This window comes from Erinaceus europaeus, chromosome 8 (genome assembly GCF_950295315.1).
Source record: "Erinaceus europaeus chromosome 8, mEriEur2.1, whole genome shotgun sequence".
In the NCBI taxonomy this organism is placed as follows: domain Eukaryota; kingdom Metazoa; phylum Chordata; class Mammalia; order Eulipotyphla; family Erinaceidae; genus Erinaceus; species Erinaceus europaeus.
The window spans coordinates 111,241,657-111,258,889 of NC_080169.1; the positions used below are offsets into that span (position 1 = coordinate 111,241,657).

Below are 17,233 nucleotides of genomic sequence, written 5' to 3' on the forward strand. Positions count from 1 at the left end.
CCTGGTTAAACGCTCGCTCACATAACAGTGTTCGAGCACCAGGTTCAAGCTGCTGGTCTCCACCTGCAGGGGGAAAGCTTCATGAGTGGTGGAGCAAGTCTGCAGGTGTCTCTCTGTCTCTCTCTCTCTCTCTATCGCCCCCTCCTCCTCTTAATTTCTCTCAGTCTCGATCCAATAATAAATAAATAAATGTTATTTTTAAAAAGAAGAAGCTATGGGACATATATTCCACTGACTATGACTCAAAAGTCAAAAAGGATGATATTGTGCCCTGTGGGACACAATGGATAGAGATGGAGGTGACTATGCTTAGTGAGATAAGCAGAGATGAAAGACAAATACCAGGTGGTTTTACTCATGTGTGGAGTCTAGAGAACTGATGCACATGAACTTGCAAAACAAACAAACAAACAAAAAACCAAAAGCAAGTAAATTGTTTCTGAGGCTCGTGAAAACTATGGTGGTTATCTTTGGGAGGCAGAGGGTGGAGACAGAGAACCTTGGTGGTGGGTATGGTGTGGAACTAACCATTGTGGTCCTATATTCTTGTAATGCAATTTTTAAAATAAAAAATAATAACATGCTCTATATCAAACAAACACACACACACAAAGTGGGACAGCAATACATCATCCAATGGTAAATAATGCTTCATGTGGCAGCCAAAGGCACTTTGAAATCCACATTCCTGTGGTTCTCACTATAGTCAGAAGAAGTAAATAAAGGTGATCAGGTTTCTTCTGGGGACAAACAGTGACTCCAACCAACTGGCAGGCCTGCTGAAATTATATTCAACGCAACACGCAGAGAGAGAACTCACGACTCTGGTTTTCCACCAGATTCCACCACCATCACTCTCATCAGCATGTAGAATGGTTAATGCCAAAAGCCCACAGTGAGAAAGACAGACAGAGTCTAGGTCCTGGAACCTCACCTCCCCAGAGCCCTTCCCCATTAAGGAAAAATAGATATAGGCTGGGGGTATGGATTGACCTGTCAATACCCATGTCCAGTGGAGAAGCAATTACAGAAGTCAGATCTCCCACCTTCTGCACCCCATAATGATCTTTGATCCATACTCCCAGAGGAATAAAGACTAGGGAAACTTCTAATGGAGGGGAGGGGACAAAGAATGCCTGTGGTGGGAACTGTAAGGAATTGTACCCTCCTGTCCCACAATCTTGTCAGTCATTATTAAATCACTAATAAAAATAATAATACTCAGTATCACATTAAAAAGAAAAAAAAGAACTTAAACTGGAATTGGCATATTGCACCAAATTAAAAGACTCTGGGGTGGGGGGGGGGGAGAATACAGGTCCAAGAAGGATGACAGAGGACCTAGTGGGGGTTGTATTGTTATACAGAAAACTGAGAAATGTTATGCATGTACAAACTACTGTATTTACTGTCAAATGTAAAACATTAATTCCCCAATAAAGAAATTAAAAAAAAGAAGAAGAAAAAGGAAAAGTCTTGTTGGGGATCTGAGCTCCTGGTTGGTTTGACAGATGAAGGCATCATGACAGAATCACCTCCAGTGTCTAGGAGGGGGGTGAGTGGAACACATAAATAGCCACAAGTCCTGTCCAAGGTCATTGCCAGAAATTTATCAGCTGAAACCAAGGCAGAAAGGAGCAGAATCATGTCCCAAACTGAGAGCAAAGTGTGTGAATGGCGCCTTCCTATGACTACCGGTCATGTTCCATCGCCACACCCCCTTTGTTTATCCACCCACCTGCTTCTGAGCGTCTCTCCATCACTGCTCTCTTTTCATTCTGTTTTTTATTTGCATACCTTCTCTTCCATTCTTTCCTGGAGTTGTTTGTATAGTACAAATCTTCTAAAAATCGTACGGAGGTTCACTTTATGCCCCTGAGTCTCATATGTCTTGGTTTTTTAAGTGTTTATAAAGTTTCCAGAGAGAAATTGAAAGGAAAGGATGAGATAGAAAGGTGGGTAGCTAGGTGGTGGTACAGCTGGTTGAGTGCACACAATACCATGTAAGAGGATCTGGGTTTGAGCCCCCGATCCCCATCTGCAGGAGGGACGCTTCATAAGTGGTGAAGCAAGTCTGCAGGTATTCTTTTTCTCTCCCTCTCTATCTTCCCTATGCCTCTCAGTTTCTATCTGTCCTAATTTAAAAGAAAAGAAAAGAAAGGGAAAAAAAAGGAAGAAGAAAGAAAGTTGGCCACCAGAAGAGGTAGACTCATTGTGTAGACACCGAGCCCCAGCCATAACACTGGTGACAAAAAAAAAAAAGGATAAAAGAAATTAAATGTAAGGGGGGAAGGAAGGAAGGAAGGAAGGAAGGAAGGAAAGGGAAGGGAAGGAAGGAAAGAAAGGAAAGAGGGGAAAGACACCTGCAGCCCTGTTTCACCAATTGAGAAGCTTCCCCACCCTGCAGGTGGGGACTGGGGACTGGGGACTTGAACCCAGATCCTTGCACACAGTAACATATACATTCAACTGGATATGTCACCACCCTGCCCCTTTTCTTTTCTGCTTTCTTTTCTTTTCTTTCCTTTTCCTATTGTCTCCTCTCCTCTTCTCTTCTGGTCTCTTTCCATCACCAGGGCTTCACTGCTCCAAACCAATATTTTTCAGATGGGGAGGAGCGCGGGGGGGGGGGGGGGGGTTACTCCACAGCACCAAAGCTTCCTCCAGTGCAGTGGGGGCTGGGCTTGACAAAGTAGGTACACTACCCAGGTGAGCTCTCTAGCCAGCTCTTCATGAGCTCTTCAATAGAAGCATATTCTCTTCTGGTTGGGTGGAGTGCTGTGTGGATGCCACTGAGCTCAAGCTAACAGTATACTTCGAGACTTGTCCAAATTTCCTCTCTCTGACTGATTAGCTCTATTCTCTTGTTAGCACTAAGTGGAGCCTCTGTTATGTCTTGGATCTGTTTACTTCTGCGCACAGTTTGATCAGTCTCTACTTCATGGATTTTGGAGCTCTGTGATGAGGTGTAGAAACAGGACTGTATGTCTTGATGAGTGGATTATTATAACCATTTAGTCATAGTAATTCTTGGGTATCAGTTTTACTACCAGGTTTTGGCCAACTGTCTATCTTTTCACTCTGCCTCCTGTAATTAGAAGGCTCAACCTACTGAACCACCATCCCAGCTCTTAAATATGTTTCATTTTAACATTTTGTTTGATTTTACTTATTATTGGGTAGAGAGAAAGAGAAATTGAGAGGGAAGGAGGAGGTAGAGAGGGAGAAAGAAAGAGAGACACCTGCAGCACTACTTCACCACTTGAAGTGGAGCTTTCTCCCTACAGGTGGGGATCAGGGTCTTGAACCCAGATATCTGCACACAGTAATGTGTGAGCTGAAGTGAGCCTTTCCAGAGTCAAATGTTTCAGCTTAATCACTGAATCTGAAATGAGCAGAAAACAATATTTATGTGGCCTGGGAGGTGGCACAGTAGGTAAAGCACTGGACTCCCAAGCATGAGATCTTGAGGCCGATCCCCAGATCACATGTGCCAGAGTGATGCTCTGTTTTTTTTTCTCTCTCCCCCATAAATAAATAAAATTTTTAACAAGGGAAAGAATATACAATGTTATTTCCTTGAGTGTTCTCCTTACCCTGAAGAAGTCCATTGGCAAGAATGGACTGAACATGGAGAAACAAACAAGATAACATAGGCAGATGAGATGTTGAAATGTCAGCTCCCAAGATGGACACTTGGTATTTGAAAATGGTTGTTCTAGTGTCAGAGAGGTGCCTCAGTCTTGGAGTATAATGCCTTCCACACCCAAGGAGTTGGGTTCAATCCCTGACAACACACGAACACAGCAAGGATAGAAACAGTGGAACTCCATGGAGGTGGATCAGTGTTGTGGTCTCTCTCTTCCTTATAAGAAATAAAATGACGGGAGTCGGGCGGTAGCGCAGCAGGATAAGCGGACGTGGCGCGAAGCCCAAGGACCAGCACAAGGATCTGAGTTCGAGGCCCCAGCTCCCCACCTGCAGGGGAGTTGCTTCACAGGCGGTGAAGCAGGTCTGCAGGTGTCTGTCTTTCTCTTCCCCCTGTCTTCCCCTCCTCTCTCCATTTCTCTCTGTCCTAGCCAAGGACGATGACATCAACAACAACAATTATAACAATAAAACAACAAGGGCAACAAAAGGGAATAAATAAATATATTTAGAAAAAAAAAAGAAATAAAATGAACAAGGGCCAGGCAGTAGCGCACCAGTGATCACACACACTGATGCCCAAGGACCCAGGTTCAAGTCCCCAGTTCCCACCTGCAGACGGGAAGCTTTATGAGTAGCAAAGCAGTGCTGTAGGTCTCTCTCTCTTTCTCCTCTTCTTCCTCTCCTTCCCCATTCCCTCTCAATTTCTGTCTCTATCCAAAACAAATCTACAAAGAATAAGATAAAATGACATGGCAGTCCTTGCCTGCTTGGGAATTAGCTGAGAAGGCTTCCAGAGCCCCAAGGGTCTCTCCAGGCCCAGGGAACCTCCAAGAAGCTTAATGATTCAAGTGCATCCAAAAGGGCACCTCCTGAAGGACATCAGGAGTTGTAATGGGGGTGGGTGTGGCTTAGAAAGGAAGTGAAGGCAGGGCCTTAGAAGTGAATACAAATGGGCCTCTCTCTCTCTCTCTCTGTCAACCCCTATCTATGACCTTAGGAAAACTATGGTGGTTACCATGGTGAGAGTGGTGTGGAATTATACCCCTATTATCTTATAATCTTGTCAATTACTAATAAAAACCTAATTTAGGGGGTGAGCAGTGGTGACCCCAGTTGAGTGCACATATCACCATATACAAGGACCCAGGTTCAAACCCCCGCTCCCCACTTGCAGCATGGGGAATGCTTCATGAGTGGTGAAGCAGGTCTGCAGGTGTCTTTCTTTCTCCCTCACTATCTCTCCTTTCCTCTCAATTTCTCTCTGTCCTGTCAAATAAAATAGAAACAATTTTTTTTAAAAAAGGAAGAAATGACTGCCAGGAGCAATGGATGTATAGTGCTGGCACCAAATCCCAGCAATAGCTCTGATGGCAATAAAAATTAATTAACTTTTTTTAATGCACCTTTTACAAAAATAAGAGAACCAGTTTTGACAATCTATGACATCGCACCCCCTCTCCATTCCTCAGCCAACAAAATATCAACAAGTAAGGATGTTTTGGGAGCCAGATGGTGGCATGCCTAGCTGAGTGCACACATTACCATGCACAAGGACCTGGGTTCAAGCCGTTGCTCCCCATCTGCAGCAAGGATGCTTAACCATCGGTGAAACAAGTCTTTAGTGGTCTTTTTCTGTATGTGTCTCTCTCTATCTCTCTTCCCCCCTCCCCTCTCAATTTCTCTCTGTCCTAGCCAATAAAACAGGAAGAAAAAAATACAGGAAGAGTGGTGGATTCATAGTGCTGGCCCCATTAAGTCCCAGTAATAACCCTCGTAGCAATAAAAAAAATTAAGAAGAGGATGCTTCCAACACTACACATAAATTCTGGAAAAGACACTACAACACTAGGACTCATCCTGCAAACCTTTAATTCTTATCAAATACAGCCAGAGTGACCTAGAGATTCTGAAAATCAAATTCTACCCCCTGACCCAGAGGTCATCCTAGAAGGTCTGTACTTACCCCACACGGGTTGCTGCTGGCGGTCTGAGCTGGGCTATAGAATGACCCCCACTGGGGGCCTCTCCTCTCTTCCCGGGAAGGGGTGCTGTTGGGGACCCCGGAGGCCGCCCCCGCAGAGTTGGGAGGGTGACTGCTGGGGGCCACGAGGGCGAAGGCGTCGTCCAAGAGCGAGTGCATGGTCTGCCGCGCCTCTTCGATGGACGGCTGCGGGGGTACGTACTGGGAGACCGGGACCGGAAGCGGGTATCTGCCCAGCTCAGCGGACGACGGGGTCTGCGCGTCCGCAGGGAGGTCGGGATCCGACTAGATCAGGTGGCGAAGAAGAGACGTCTGACAAGGAGGCCGGGGAGGTGGTGCACCGGGCTGAGTGCACACGTTACCACACACAAACAACCGGGTTCAAGCCCCTGGCCCCACCTACATGGGGGAAGCTTCACAAGTGGTGAAGCACTGCTGCAAGTGCCTCTCTCGTCTCTCTCCCGTCTTTATTCCGCTGTCTCTCCAAATAAACAAATAGATACAACTAAGTGATTAAAAAAGAGAGAAATAGAGGGGGAAAAAAATCAGACTTAAGTTTTGGCAGCTAGTCTGAAAATAGCACTAGGATCATCGTGGAGTTTATCCATTTTCACTGGCATTGGGGAAAAGGGTCACCCTTGGAATTTTATCACTGGGTTTCACTTGCCCTGGCTGAATTTTTCTTAGCCTCTGGAAATCCCTGCCTAAGATGAAAGCAAAAGCCTAAGATGATTCTCATGGGGACCCAAGAGGCCAGACTTCCGCAGAGGCGCCAGACAAGCTAAAGTGTGCCATCTTCTGTCTGCGTGGGGATCTAGTCACTGCTTTCAGAAATGAAAGCCCTTGGTCTCCACACCCCAGGGGGGAAGCTTCATGAGCAGTGAAGGCATCTCTTTTCACTGTCTCCTCTTTCCTCTTGCTTTCTCTCTGTTCTACATAATAAGTTACAAATAAAATGTTGAAAATAAATGACTATTCCTTTCAGGGGGCAAAGCATTCTCCCCGCAGATCCACCTACTTGTCACCCATCTACTTCAATAATCCAGAGGTCACGGGGGCCCCTTCAGTCTTTGGGACACTAGGAAAACAGTAAGCTCCCTGGGGCTGGGTGGCAGCACACCTGTCACTATATGCAAGGACCCAGGTTCAAGCTCCCAGATCCCACCTGCAGGGAGGAAACTTCACAAGCATTGAAACTGTGCTGCAGGTGTCTCTCATTAACTCCCCATTCTATTCCAGAGAGAGAGAGAGAGAGAGAGAGAGAGAGGCATAGAGATGGAGATAAGAGATAGAGACATGGGAAAAGTGGAGAAGTTGTGCAGGCACTGAGCCCCAGTGATAACCCTGAAGGCAAATAAATAAATAGAATAGCCCAGGGATGGGGTGGTAGTGTAGCCAGGAGGGCACACCTGTCACCACCTGCAAAAACCCAGGTTCAAGCCCCACCCTATCCCCACCCGCAGGGGGGAAGCTTCATGAGCACTGGTAGAGCAATGCTGCAGGTGTCTCCCCTTCTCCCTCTTACTCTTAATTTAAAAAGAAGAAGGAGGAGAAGGAGAAGGAGAATAAGAATGTAACGATCACTTCTAGGAATAATACAGTCACATAGTCACCAAGCCCCAGCAATAATCTTGGTGTCAGATCAATCAAAAAACCAATTAAATAGCCCATCTGCCCCATGAGTGGTGGTGGTGGTGATGGGGAGGGGGCGGGGGATCCCCAGAAAGGCGGACAGTGTGGTTTGGGGGGGTCTTAGCCAGGTCAGAAGTCCTGGGTGTGTGTTTGGGGGGGGAGAGCTGAGGACTAAGAGGCTGCTGGGGATGCCCCCAACATTCCTAGATTTCCCTTCCCAAAAGTGAGCCCTGTCCTCTCAGTCTTTAAAGATTTATGTACTTATTTATTTTTATCTGGGACCTCATTGCTCCAGGCTGACATTTTCAGACCAGAGTGGTGGGGGCGGGGGGGAGGGTGGGAGAGAAGCTGGGGGCGGGGGAGACCACAGCACTAAAGCTTTCTCCAATGTGGTTGGGGCAGGGCTTGAACCTGGCTGGGTCTCTCACATGGCAAAGCAGGTACATAAATCCCCCCACCCCCGCCCCCTCACCACCACCACCACCACGCACCGGGCAGCCCACATAGGCAGAGTTGTGGACGCCAGGGGGCCTCTTGTACGTGCCATCGCTGTCCGTGGTGATAAGCCGGTCCTTCTCCGCGTCACCGGGGTGGCCGTTCACCTGGTGCTTGCGGCGTTGTTTGGGGGAGCGCTTCAGGCGGGAGCTGGGAGGAAGGGGGCATGCACATGGGACAGAAGTCTCGAACCACCCAGGCCATAGGCCTGCTAGGAGGCACTTAGACAGCTTGTGCCTTCCTTATTGTCAGTGAGGTTCGAGGTTCAAGTCCTGGCACTATATGGCAGCACCATGGACAGCACCCAGGAAGCTCCATGGAGGGTGAGGCAGGGCTGTGGGGTCTCTCTCAGCACCACGGACAACACCCAGGGAGCTGCATGGATGCTGGATCAGTGCTGTGGTGTCTCTCCTCTCTCAGTACCATGGACAGCACCCAGGGAGCTCCATGGAGGGTGAAAAGGGCTGTGAGGTTTCTGCTCTTTCAGCACCAAGGGAGTTCTGTGGATGGTGGAATGGTGCTATGGTGTCTCTCTTTCCTCTCTGCTTTTCTGTCTCTCTGTTTTTCTCCCTTTCTAAACAAAAAAAATGACAAAATTAAGCTCAGAAAGCTATTCACTGTCACCACACACATTCTTTAGTGCTGCATCAAGTTAAAACAAAAAAAGGGGCCAGGCAGTGGTATACCCTGTAGAGTACACACACATTACTGTGCATGAGGACCTGGGTTCAAGCCCCAGGTCTCCACCTGAAGGGGAGAAGCTTCATGAGTGATGGAGCAGAACTGCAGGTATCTCTCTCCCTCTTTATCTATCTCCCCCTCCTCTCTCTGTCTCCTTCCCTCTCAATTTCATTCTTTCTAGTCTTTAGCAGAAAGAAAAACCAAACAAATACACAAACAAAAAACAGCTCCCTGGATCGGGAGAGTCAGTCGGCAGGCACTCTACGATCCCCAGCAATAACTCTGGTGGTAAGAACTTAAATCTTTAAAAAAAATATTCCACCATGTAAGAACAAATAAATAAGAAAATCATAGGGGTGGAGTGGTGGTGCATCTGGCTGATCACACATGTTACAGTGCATAAGGACTCAGGTTCAAGTCCCTAGTCCCCACCTATGGGGGAAAGCTTCGTGAGTGGTGAAGCAGTACGGCAGGCGTCTCTGTCTCTCTCCCTCCCCTCTCAATTTCTGACTGTCTATCCAATAAATAAAGAAACTTTAAACATAAAATTAAAGAAAACTATTTTAATGCAGAAAGTCAGAAGTCCACCAGGGAAAAGAAATGGATAAGAAATCCATCATCAAGGAACATGGAAGGAAGGAAGGAAGGAAGGAAGGAAGGAAGGAAGGAAGGAAGGAAGGAAGGAAAAAAAGGAAGGAAGAAAGGAGGGAATTTCACCAGGAAAAGATAAAATGCATGAATGAACAAATGAGTAATCTACCAGAAAGAAAGAGAGAAAGAAAGAAGAGAGAGAAAGAAAGAAAGAAAGAAAGAAAGAAAGAAAGAAAGAAAGAAAGAAAGAAAGATTAAACCCAGCATAGACTCAGCCTGGGAGAAGAGGCTCAGAGAAGGTCAGTGGGCAGGGAGGCAGGGGCCACTGCGGAAGCCCAGGAGAAGGGAAACAGCCCTGCAGATGGAGGGGGGATGGGAGGTAGGCAGCCCAGAGGCCCCGCCCACAGCCCCCCTGGGCTTACCTCTTCCTGGGCTCAATGAAGACAGAGGGCACGCTGGCCGTGGGGTCCAGGATCTTGTCAATCTGCATCTGTGCGCGCCGGTACACCCGGTGCCGCTCGCGTGTGTCCCCTGAGGACAGTTCGTCCACCACTGGGAACTCGTAGTGGCCCCGGCGCTTGGCGCGGAGCCGGATCTTGTTGCGGTGATGTTCGATCTCCGACTTGTGCCGCAGGGCTGTCTGGATCTGAGGGGACAGGTGGAGAGGGACGTGACAGGGGGCAAGTAGCGTGGGCGCCTGGCCACACAAGGTCTAGATCTGAGCCCTGACGCTGTGTGGGAATGCTACGACAATGGGGAGCTCTGTTGCTGTGCTCTCTCCCGGTCTCTCTGTCTCCATTAAAAAGTAGCTCAGAGGGAGTCTGGCAGTAGTGCAGCGGGTTAAGCGCACGTGGCGCAAAGCACAAGGACAGGCCAAAGGATCCTGGTTGAGCCCCCAGCTCCCCACATGCAGGGGAGTCTCTTCACAAGCGGTGAAGCAGGTCTGCAGGTATCTATCTTTCTCTCCCCCTTCTGTCTTCTCTTCCTCTCTCCATTTCTCTCTGTCCTATCTAACAACGACAACAATAATAACTACAATAAGACAACAAGGACAACAAAACGGAATATAAATTTTAAAAAGACTTTAAAAAAAGAGAGAGGCCCCCATTCACCACCATTCATTCACCATTCAGAGAGGCCCCCATTCACCACCTGCATGAGGGAAAGCTTCACGAATAGTGAAGCAGATCTGGAGTCTCTGTCTCTCTCCCTCTCTTCCTCCCCCTCCTCCTCTCACTTTCTCTGTCTTTTTTTAAAAATATTTTTTCTCTTTATTATTTTTATTTATTTATTATTGGATAGAGACAGAGAGAAATTGAGAGAGGAGGAGGAGACAGAGAGGGAGAGAGACAGAGAGACATCTGTAGCCCTGATTCACCACTTGTGAAGCTTTTCCCCTGCAGCTGGGGACCAGGGGCTTGAACTGTAATGTGAGCGCTTAACTCGGTGCACCACCACCTGGCCCCAATTTCTCTGTCTTATCTAATAAAAAAGGAAAGAAAACAGACAAGTGGCCAGGAGGGTCCAGGTGGTGGCGCACTCAGTAAAATGCACAAGCTACCCTCAAGAAACTACCTGGACTCCAGCCCCTGGCCCCCACCTACAGAGGGGAAACTTCACACGTGGTAGAGCAGGGCTGCAGGTGTCTCTCTTTCTCTCTCCCTCTCTCTTGATCTATTTCTCTCTGTCTCTACCATAATTTAAAAGAAAGAAGGGGGGGTTGGCCTCCAGGAGCGGGGTAGTGAAGTCACTGTGCAGGTACCAAGCGCCAATTAAGAAAAAAAGAGAGAAAGAAGAAAGGAAGAGAAGAAAATAAAAAGAAAGGAAAAGAAAGAAAGTGTCCTGGGAGCAGTGAAATTGTGTATGCACAAGGCCCCAGCTTTACAAACAAATAAAGCCAAACAAACAAAAAATCAAAACAAGAAAAGAAAGAATGTGCTGTAAGGTTTCTGGCATCCAGGTGCAGAAAGGATTTTGAAGAGACCCTCCAACAATGTCCCCTCTCCCCTGGATGGCTCCCATAGGATCCCACAAGGTCCAGTAGCAGGAACTACAGTCATGTGGGGTGAGAGGGGTGTACCCCCAGATAGGCCCAGGTGTTATGTTTTTTGAAGGAAGTGTTGATGGGCCCCTCACCACCACCACAGGGCAAACCAGCAGACCTGGGAAGTCGGCCGATGACAACTCAGAAGATTCTAAGGGACAATGGTGAATATGATGTGATCCACACCAGAAAGGGAATAAAGATTCTCCATCCCCACTCATATTGCTGCCCAACAGAGTCTGTGATATTTAAAGCAGATTCAAAGAGAATATTCACAGTGTAGACAAGACACTGCTTTTCCCACAAACACAACAGGAGCAGAGGAGATTGCACTAAGTGAGATGAATCAGGAGGAATTCTTTCTCTCCTCACCCCAAACTGAAATTAAAAAGAGAAAAAGAGTGGTGGAATTGCTCAAGCATAAAACCCCAGTCCCAAACAAAATGAACAGATAAACAAATCCAACAACAAAAAGCAACCACATGGAGACAGTATAATGGTTCCACAAAAGACTTTTATGACAAAAGCTCTGAAGTCCCAGGTTCCATTCCCAGCACCACCATAAGCCAGAGCTATGCAGTGCTTTGGTTAAAAATAAGAGTAAAAAAGTAGAGCACTTTCAACCAATATTACTGCCATAATAATTAACATTATTACTATTATAATGAATTATATTAGTCTAACTTACTCCACCAAAGTAAAAAAGTCTGGATGGGGGGAGAGAGTAGATTTTTAGATTCACTACAGGGGGGTGGGGATAGGAACACAAACCTTTGGTGGTAGGAACAGTGTTAATATACATGCCTATTAACTTGGAAACTTATAAAAAATAAAAAAATACCCACATGTATCCTGTGTGATGTAAACACTTGTTCATACCTTTGGGGACGGACTTCTGAGACTGTAACTGTCACTCATTTCTCTTTCTTTTTTTTTTTTTTAATTGAGAGGGGAGAGAGAGAGAGAGAGAGACACTGGCGGCCCTGCATTACCTCTCGTGAAGCATTCCCCCCACAGGTGGGGACTGGGGGGCTTGAACCCAGATACTTGCACATTGTAACATGTGCACTCAACCTAGCCCCTTGTCATTCACTTCTGAGTGCTGACTGAACCAGAATGATGCAAATTCTTTTTTTTTTTAAACTCCTGTGGCTGCTCCGGTAAAGTGAGAATCACCTCTTTGTTCATTTTGTTGGTCTCCGCCACACGGTCAACCAGCAGGGGAGGCGCAGGAGGGGCGGGGATGGGCTGCATGGCGATGAGCTGGATCTTGCTGGGGACCCGCCGGCTGGCCTCAGAGGAGCGCGAGATCCTGTCCACGTGCTCGAAGATAGAGGCCGAGGAGTGTGGCTCGGGTCCTGAGCTGGCAGGAGGTGGCCCTGGAGGGGGGTGGGGCAAGCGAAAAGAACGTGCCATCACTGCCACTATAACCCAAGTATTCCAGTTAAAACACTACCAATGTCACCATGCCACGTTATGCTGCCAGCACCTTTTTACTTCAGATTGTATCCAAAGACTAAGGTGTCAAAACTTCCAACTCCAATAATCTGACGCCAAATTGCAGATGCAACTATGATTTCATCCTGAACTCCCTGAGCAGACAACCTCACCAGTGTGTCCTGGAACTTCACCTCTCCAGAGTCCTACCGCACTAGGGAAAAGACAGAAATAGGCTTGGGCGATGGACCCTTGGCCAATGCCCATGTCTAGCAGAGAAGTAATTACAGATACCAGAACTCCCACCTTCTGCAACCCAAAAAGAATTCCGGTCCATTCTCCCAGAGGGAGAGAAATGTTAGGGGAAGATGACTACAAGGCTCTGAAACCCATTTCCATCAAGACCCAGACAGAGAAGAGGAAAAATGGAAAGACATTCTGAAGTAGTAACAAGTGTAGGTGTGACTTAGGAAGAAAGGCAGGACCATAGAAAAAATGGACAAAAAGATAGATAGATAGATAGATAGACAGATAGACAGACAGACAGACAGACAGATATTCAACCCACATCTGTGACCTTGGGAGAACCACTGTAGTTTCCAGTGGAGGGAATGGGGACACAGAACTCTGGTGGTGGGGAACAGCGTAAAATTGTACCTTTGTTATTTTATAATTTGGTAAATCAATATTAAATCACCAATAAAAATAATAGCATTCTTGACAATAAAAATGAGTAATCAGAGATCACAGCTGGGTCCCTAGCATCCCAATGTGTCCCCCAATGTGGGTGGCAACATGTCCCCTCAGCCTCGCTTTGAATGACACAGATCTGCAGCCAGGGAGGTAGGTTCTCAGTGGGTACAATGCAGGACTTGCAGGCTTCGAATCTTGCATTCAATTCCTGGAACCAACTATGCACAAGAGTAGCCTTCTGATCCCTTTCTCTCCTGTACAATGAACTTTGAAAAAGCAGCACAGGAGAGGCTGAACCCACAGGACCTAAAATCATGAGGTCCTGCATTCAAACCCCCAGCACCATATATGTGCTTTGAAATAGTCAGGTTTGATCTTATTTATTTTCACATATTATTTATTTACCTTTTTTTTTTTTTTTGCACAGAGACGGAGAGAAACCAAGAGGGAAGAGGGAGAGGAAGAGACACCTGCAACACTGCTTCATCTCTTGTGAGGCTTCCTCCCTACAAGTAGGGGCCCAGGGCTTGAACCTGGGTCCTTATGCATGGTCATATGTGTGTTCCATCAGGTGAGCCACTGCTCGAGGTCCCCAGACAGTCAGGTTTTCAAAGGCATTGGGGAATTGGGGCAAGAAAGCCACTCTCTTCAATATGAACATGTAAGGAAGCAGATGCCTCCTCAAGTCGTGCGGCCAGTCAGCCCCTGGGCTTCCATATTCACAAGGAAAGGTTTTACCTTGTCACCTTTCACAGTCAGTTCTCAGTCCCAAAATGAACATGCTCACTGTTTGGGTTTGAAATACATATTGAGATTGGCATTTGACTCTTGTCCGCTATGCAGAATGAATTATTCTAATGCCAGCCAGACTAAAAGCAAGATATTCTCAGAGAAGCAATGAACATAGACAGAAAAATCCAGAAGATGTTTTTTTCTGTCTTTCAAATCTTTCTTTCTCAGGCTGGAAATCAGATTTTGATCCTGTTTATCTGAGACAGGGCACTGGTTTCCACAGTGCTAAATAACTGCTAAGACTTTGTGAAACTTGATGCAAAGAAAAATAAAAGTTCTTCCCTGGTTCCATGGGAATGAAAGAGATTAAATAGAACACGCCTTTTCAGAGTAAGGGAACCCCTTCTTCTATTCTAGCCTCACGTAAGAAGCCAATGGAAAGTGCTGGAAAGGATCCAGGATCAGCCAAGCCAGACCTGCAGGAACCTCCAGGGCTAGGAGACTTTCAGTGTCACAGACGAACCAGCCCTCCAGCTCCCAGTCAGAATCTGTTCTTTAACTGAACGCAGTTCATTCTGAATCATGTTTTCAGACAGAGAAATGGTCAATGAAAAAAGTAAACATAAGCATTGCTATCAAACAATAAAGTCCTGGGACTCCATCAGATTAAAAAGCTTCTCCACAGCAAAGAAAATCCCATATGGGGGAGGGAAGGGGAAGGCAACCTAGTAAGATAACCACACATCACACATCTGACAAGGGATTGATATGAAAAATACACAGGGCTAGAAAAAAATAACTCACGTGGATGGTGTGCTGCTTAGAAGGAAAAAGAGGAGATGGGGAAGAGGAGGAAAAAGAAGAGGAAAAGGAGGAAAATACATAATGATTCATACAACTCGGGGGCCAGGCAGTGATGCACCTAGTTAAGCACACATAGTACAAAGCACAAGGACCCTAGCAAGGATCCCAGTTTGAGCCTCCAGCTCCCCACCTGCAGGGGAGTCGCTTCACAGGTGGTGAAGCAGGTCTGCAGGTGTCTATCTTTCTCTCCCCCTCTCTATCTTCCCCATCTCTCTCAGTTTCTCTCTGTCCTATCAAATAAAAAAAAAAGGAAAGGAAAAGATGGCTGCTCAAAGCAGTGGATTTGTAGTGCTGGCACTAAGCCCCATGGATAACCCTGGAGGCAAAAACAAAACAAACAAAAAAGTAGCCAGACTCATACAACTCAACAGCAAAACAATAAGCAACCCAATTAAAAAGTGGGTCTAAATAGACAGTTCTCTAAAGAAGACGTGTAGGTAGCTCACAAATGGGGGGGGGGAAGCTCCACTTTACTCAGCATGAGAGAAATGCAAATTAAAACCACATTAAGATTCCACCTCACACCTGTGAGAATGGCCTTCATCAACAGGACAGAAGTGTTGGTGAGGGTGTAGAGAAAGAGGCGCTCTAGAGCGCTGCACTGCTGGTGGACGTGCAAACTGGTGCAGTTGCTATGAAGAACAGTGTGGGGAGACCTGAGCAAGTAAGAGTGGAAATAACTTATGGTCCAGTGATGCCACTCTTGAGCATTTATCCAAAGGATATGAAAACACTAATTCTTTCTCTCTCCTTCCTGACCTCCCCTTTCTCAATTTCTGTGTTTTATATATATAATGGGGGGGGGGGAGACCAGAGCACTGTTCAGCTCTGGCTTTTGGTGGTGCTGGGGACTGAACCTGAGACTTCAGAACCATTACTCTGTCTCCCCAGCCCTCTGTTTCTATCAAAGAGAGAGAGAGGGAGAGGGGGAGAGAGAGAGAGAGAGAGAGAGAGAGAGATGTGAGGAGGAAGGGGAAGGAAGAAGAGAAGGAGGAGGAAGAGAGGGAGGGAAAAGGAGAAGGAGGAGGTAGAGAGACCAGAACATCACTCAGTTCTACTGGCAGTTCTGGGGACTGAACCTGGGACCTTCACATTCACATCCTGTGCTCTACAGCTGCCCTACCTCCCTGGCCCCTAGTTCATGTGTCAATCTTAGGACTTGAAGCAGAGTAAAACCCCAGCTGTCCAAAAACTGCTACACAAACACACACACACGCACGCACACACACACACACACACACACACACACACACACACGCACACACTACAGGCCACCCATTCAGAAAGTCAGAGTGACACACCGCTCTGCGGGCCTCGGTGGGCCTTGCTGTCTGTCGAAGCTCCTGGTGTCTTGTCCCCCGCGTCTCTCTCGCTGGAGTCTTCACTGACTGTGGAGTCAGCATCAGAGGGTGACACTCTGCAGACACAAAGCAGGCATGGCCATCAGGAACTGGAGAGCGAGGGGAGAGAAGGGCACAGCAAGGTGGACACCAAGGCAGGTGTGGAAATGGCTGGAAGCCCTCCCCCCAGGTGCGATGTCCTTCAGGCTCAGGCAGCAATGGGCACCCCCCCGCTAGATGGCTCACCAGGCTGCACTACACTGAGCGCCAGGAAACTCAGTGCCAGGCCAGGAGTGGGGTAGAAGGGCAGGATCAGAGAAGCTAGGCATCTGGCCTGGCCAAGGGCTGAGGGGGTTACAGAAATCCAGACAGCCAGCATACTCTGAGTCACCCCAGTGGCAGCTCCCAACTCTCTTTTTGCCACCAGGGTTATCACTGGGGCCAGTGCCTGAACAACTCCACCATTCCCAGTGGTCTTTCTTTTTAAGATTTTATTTATTAATGCAGAATGATGAGAGGGAGAGAGAAACAGAGACAGAGACAGAGAACCAGACATTCACTCTGGTACATGTGCTGCTGGGGATTGAACTCAGGACCTCATGCTTGAGAGTCTAATATTTTATCAACTGTGCCACCTCCTGGACCACATCATTTTTTTTAAAATAAAGGTTGAGTGACAAAGAAGGCAAGGAAAGAAAGAGACACAGAGAGAAAGCCAGCATGGGTGGAGCATGTGCCTGGTGCTTTCTATAAATTAACTCTGCTATCACCCCTCAGTACACACACCAGCACCACAAACAGCACCCAGGGAGCTCCATGGATGGTGGGGCAGGGTTGTGGGGTCTCTCATCTCTCAGCACCATGGATAGCACCATCCATGGATGGTGGAATGGTGCTCTCTCTCTCTCTTTCTCTCTCTCCCTCCCTCCTTCCCTATGTCTCTCTCTCCTTCTCTCTCTCTCTCTCTCACTCTCTCTCTTATCTGTCTCTCTTTTTCTCCTCTCTAAGAATATAAAATGAAAAACGGAGCAGGAGAAGTCACTCAGTGGTACTGCACATACACAAGACCTCTTCAGTTCAGTAGCCTGCGAA

General features: G+C 47.2%; 1 protein-coding gene across 1 annotated transcript in view; it reads right to left on the bottom strand.

The window, feature by feature from the left end:
• Positions 1–17,233, bottom strand: part of KIAA1549 (KIAA1549 ortholog) — a 147,604-nt gene that overhangs the window by 20,502 nt on the left and 109,869 nt on the right. The window contains exons 13-17 of the mRNA XM_060195666.1: positions 16,103–16,218; positions 12,252–12,454; positions 9,454–9,677; positions 7,756–7,909; positions 5,615–5,917 (exon numbers count right to left, since the gene is read on the bottom strand). Coding sequence (XP_060051649.1) covers positions 5,615–5,917; positions 7,756–7,909; positions 9,454–9,677; positions 12,252–12,454; positions 16,103–16,218 — 1,000 coding nt within the window. The remainder of the gene's footprint in view (positions 1–5,614; positions 5,918–7,755; positions 7,910–9,453; positions 9,678–12,251; positions 12,455–16,102; positions 16,219–17,233) is intronic.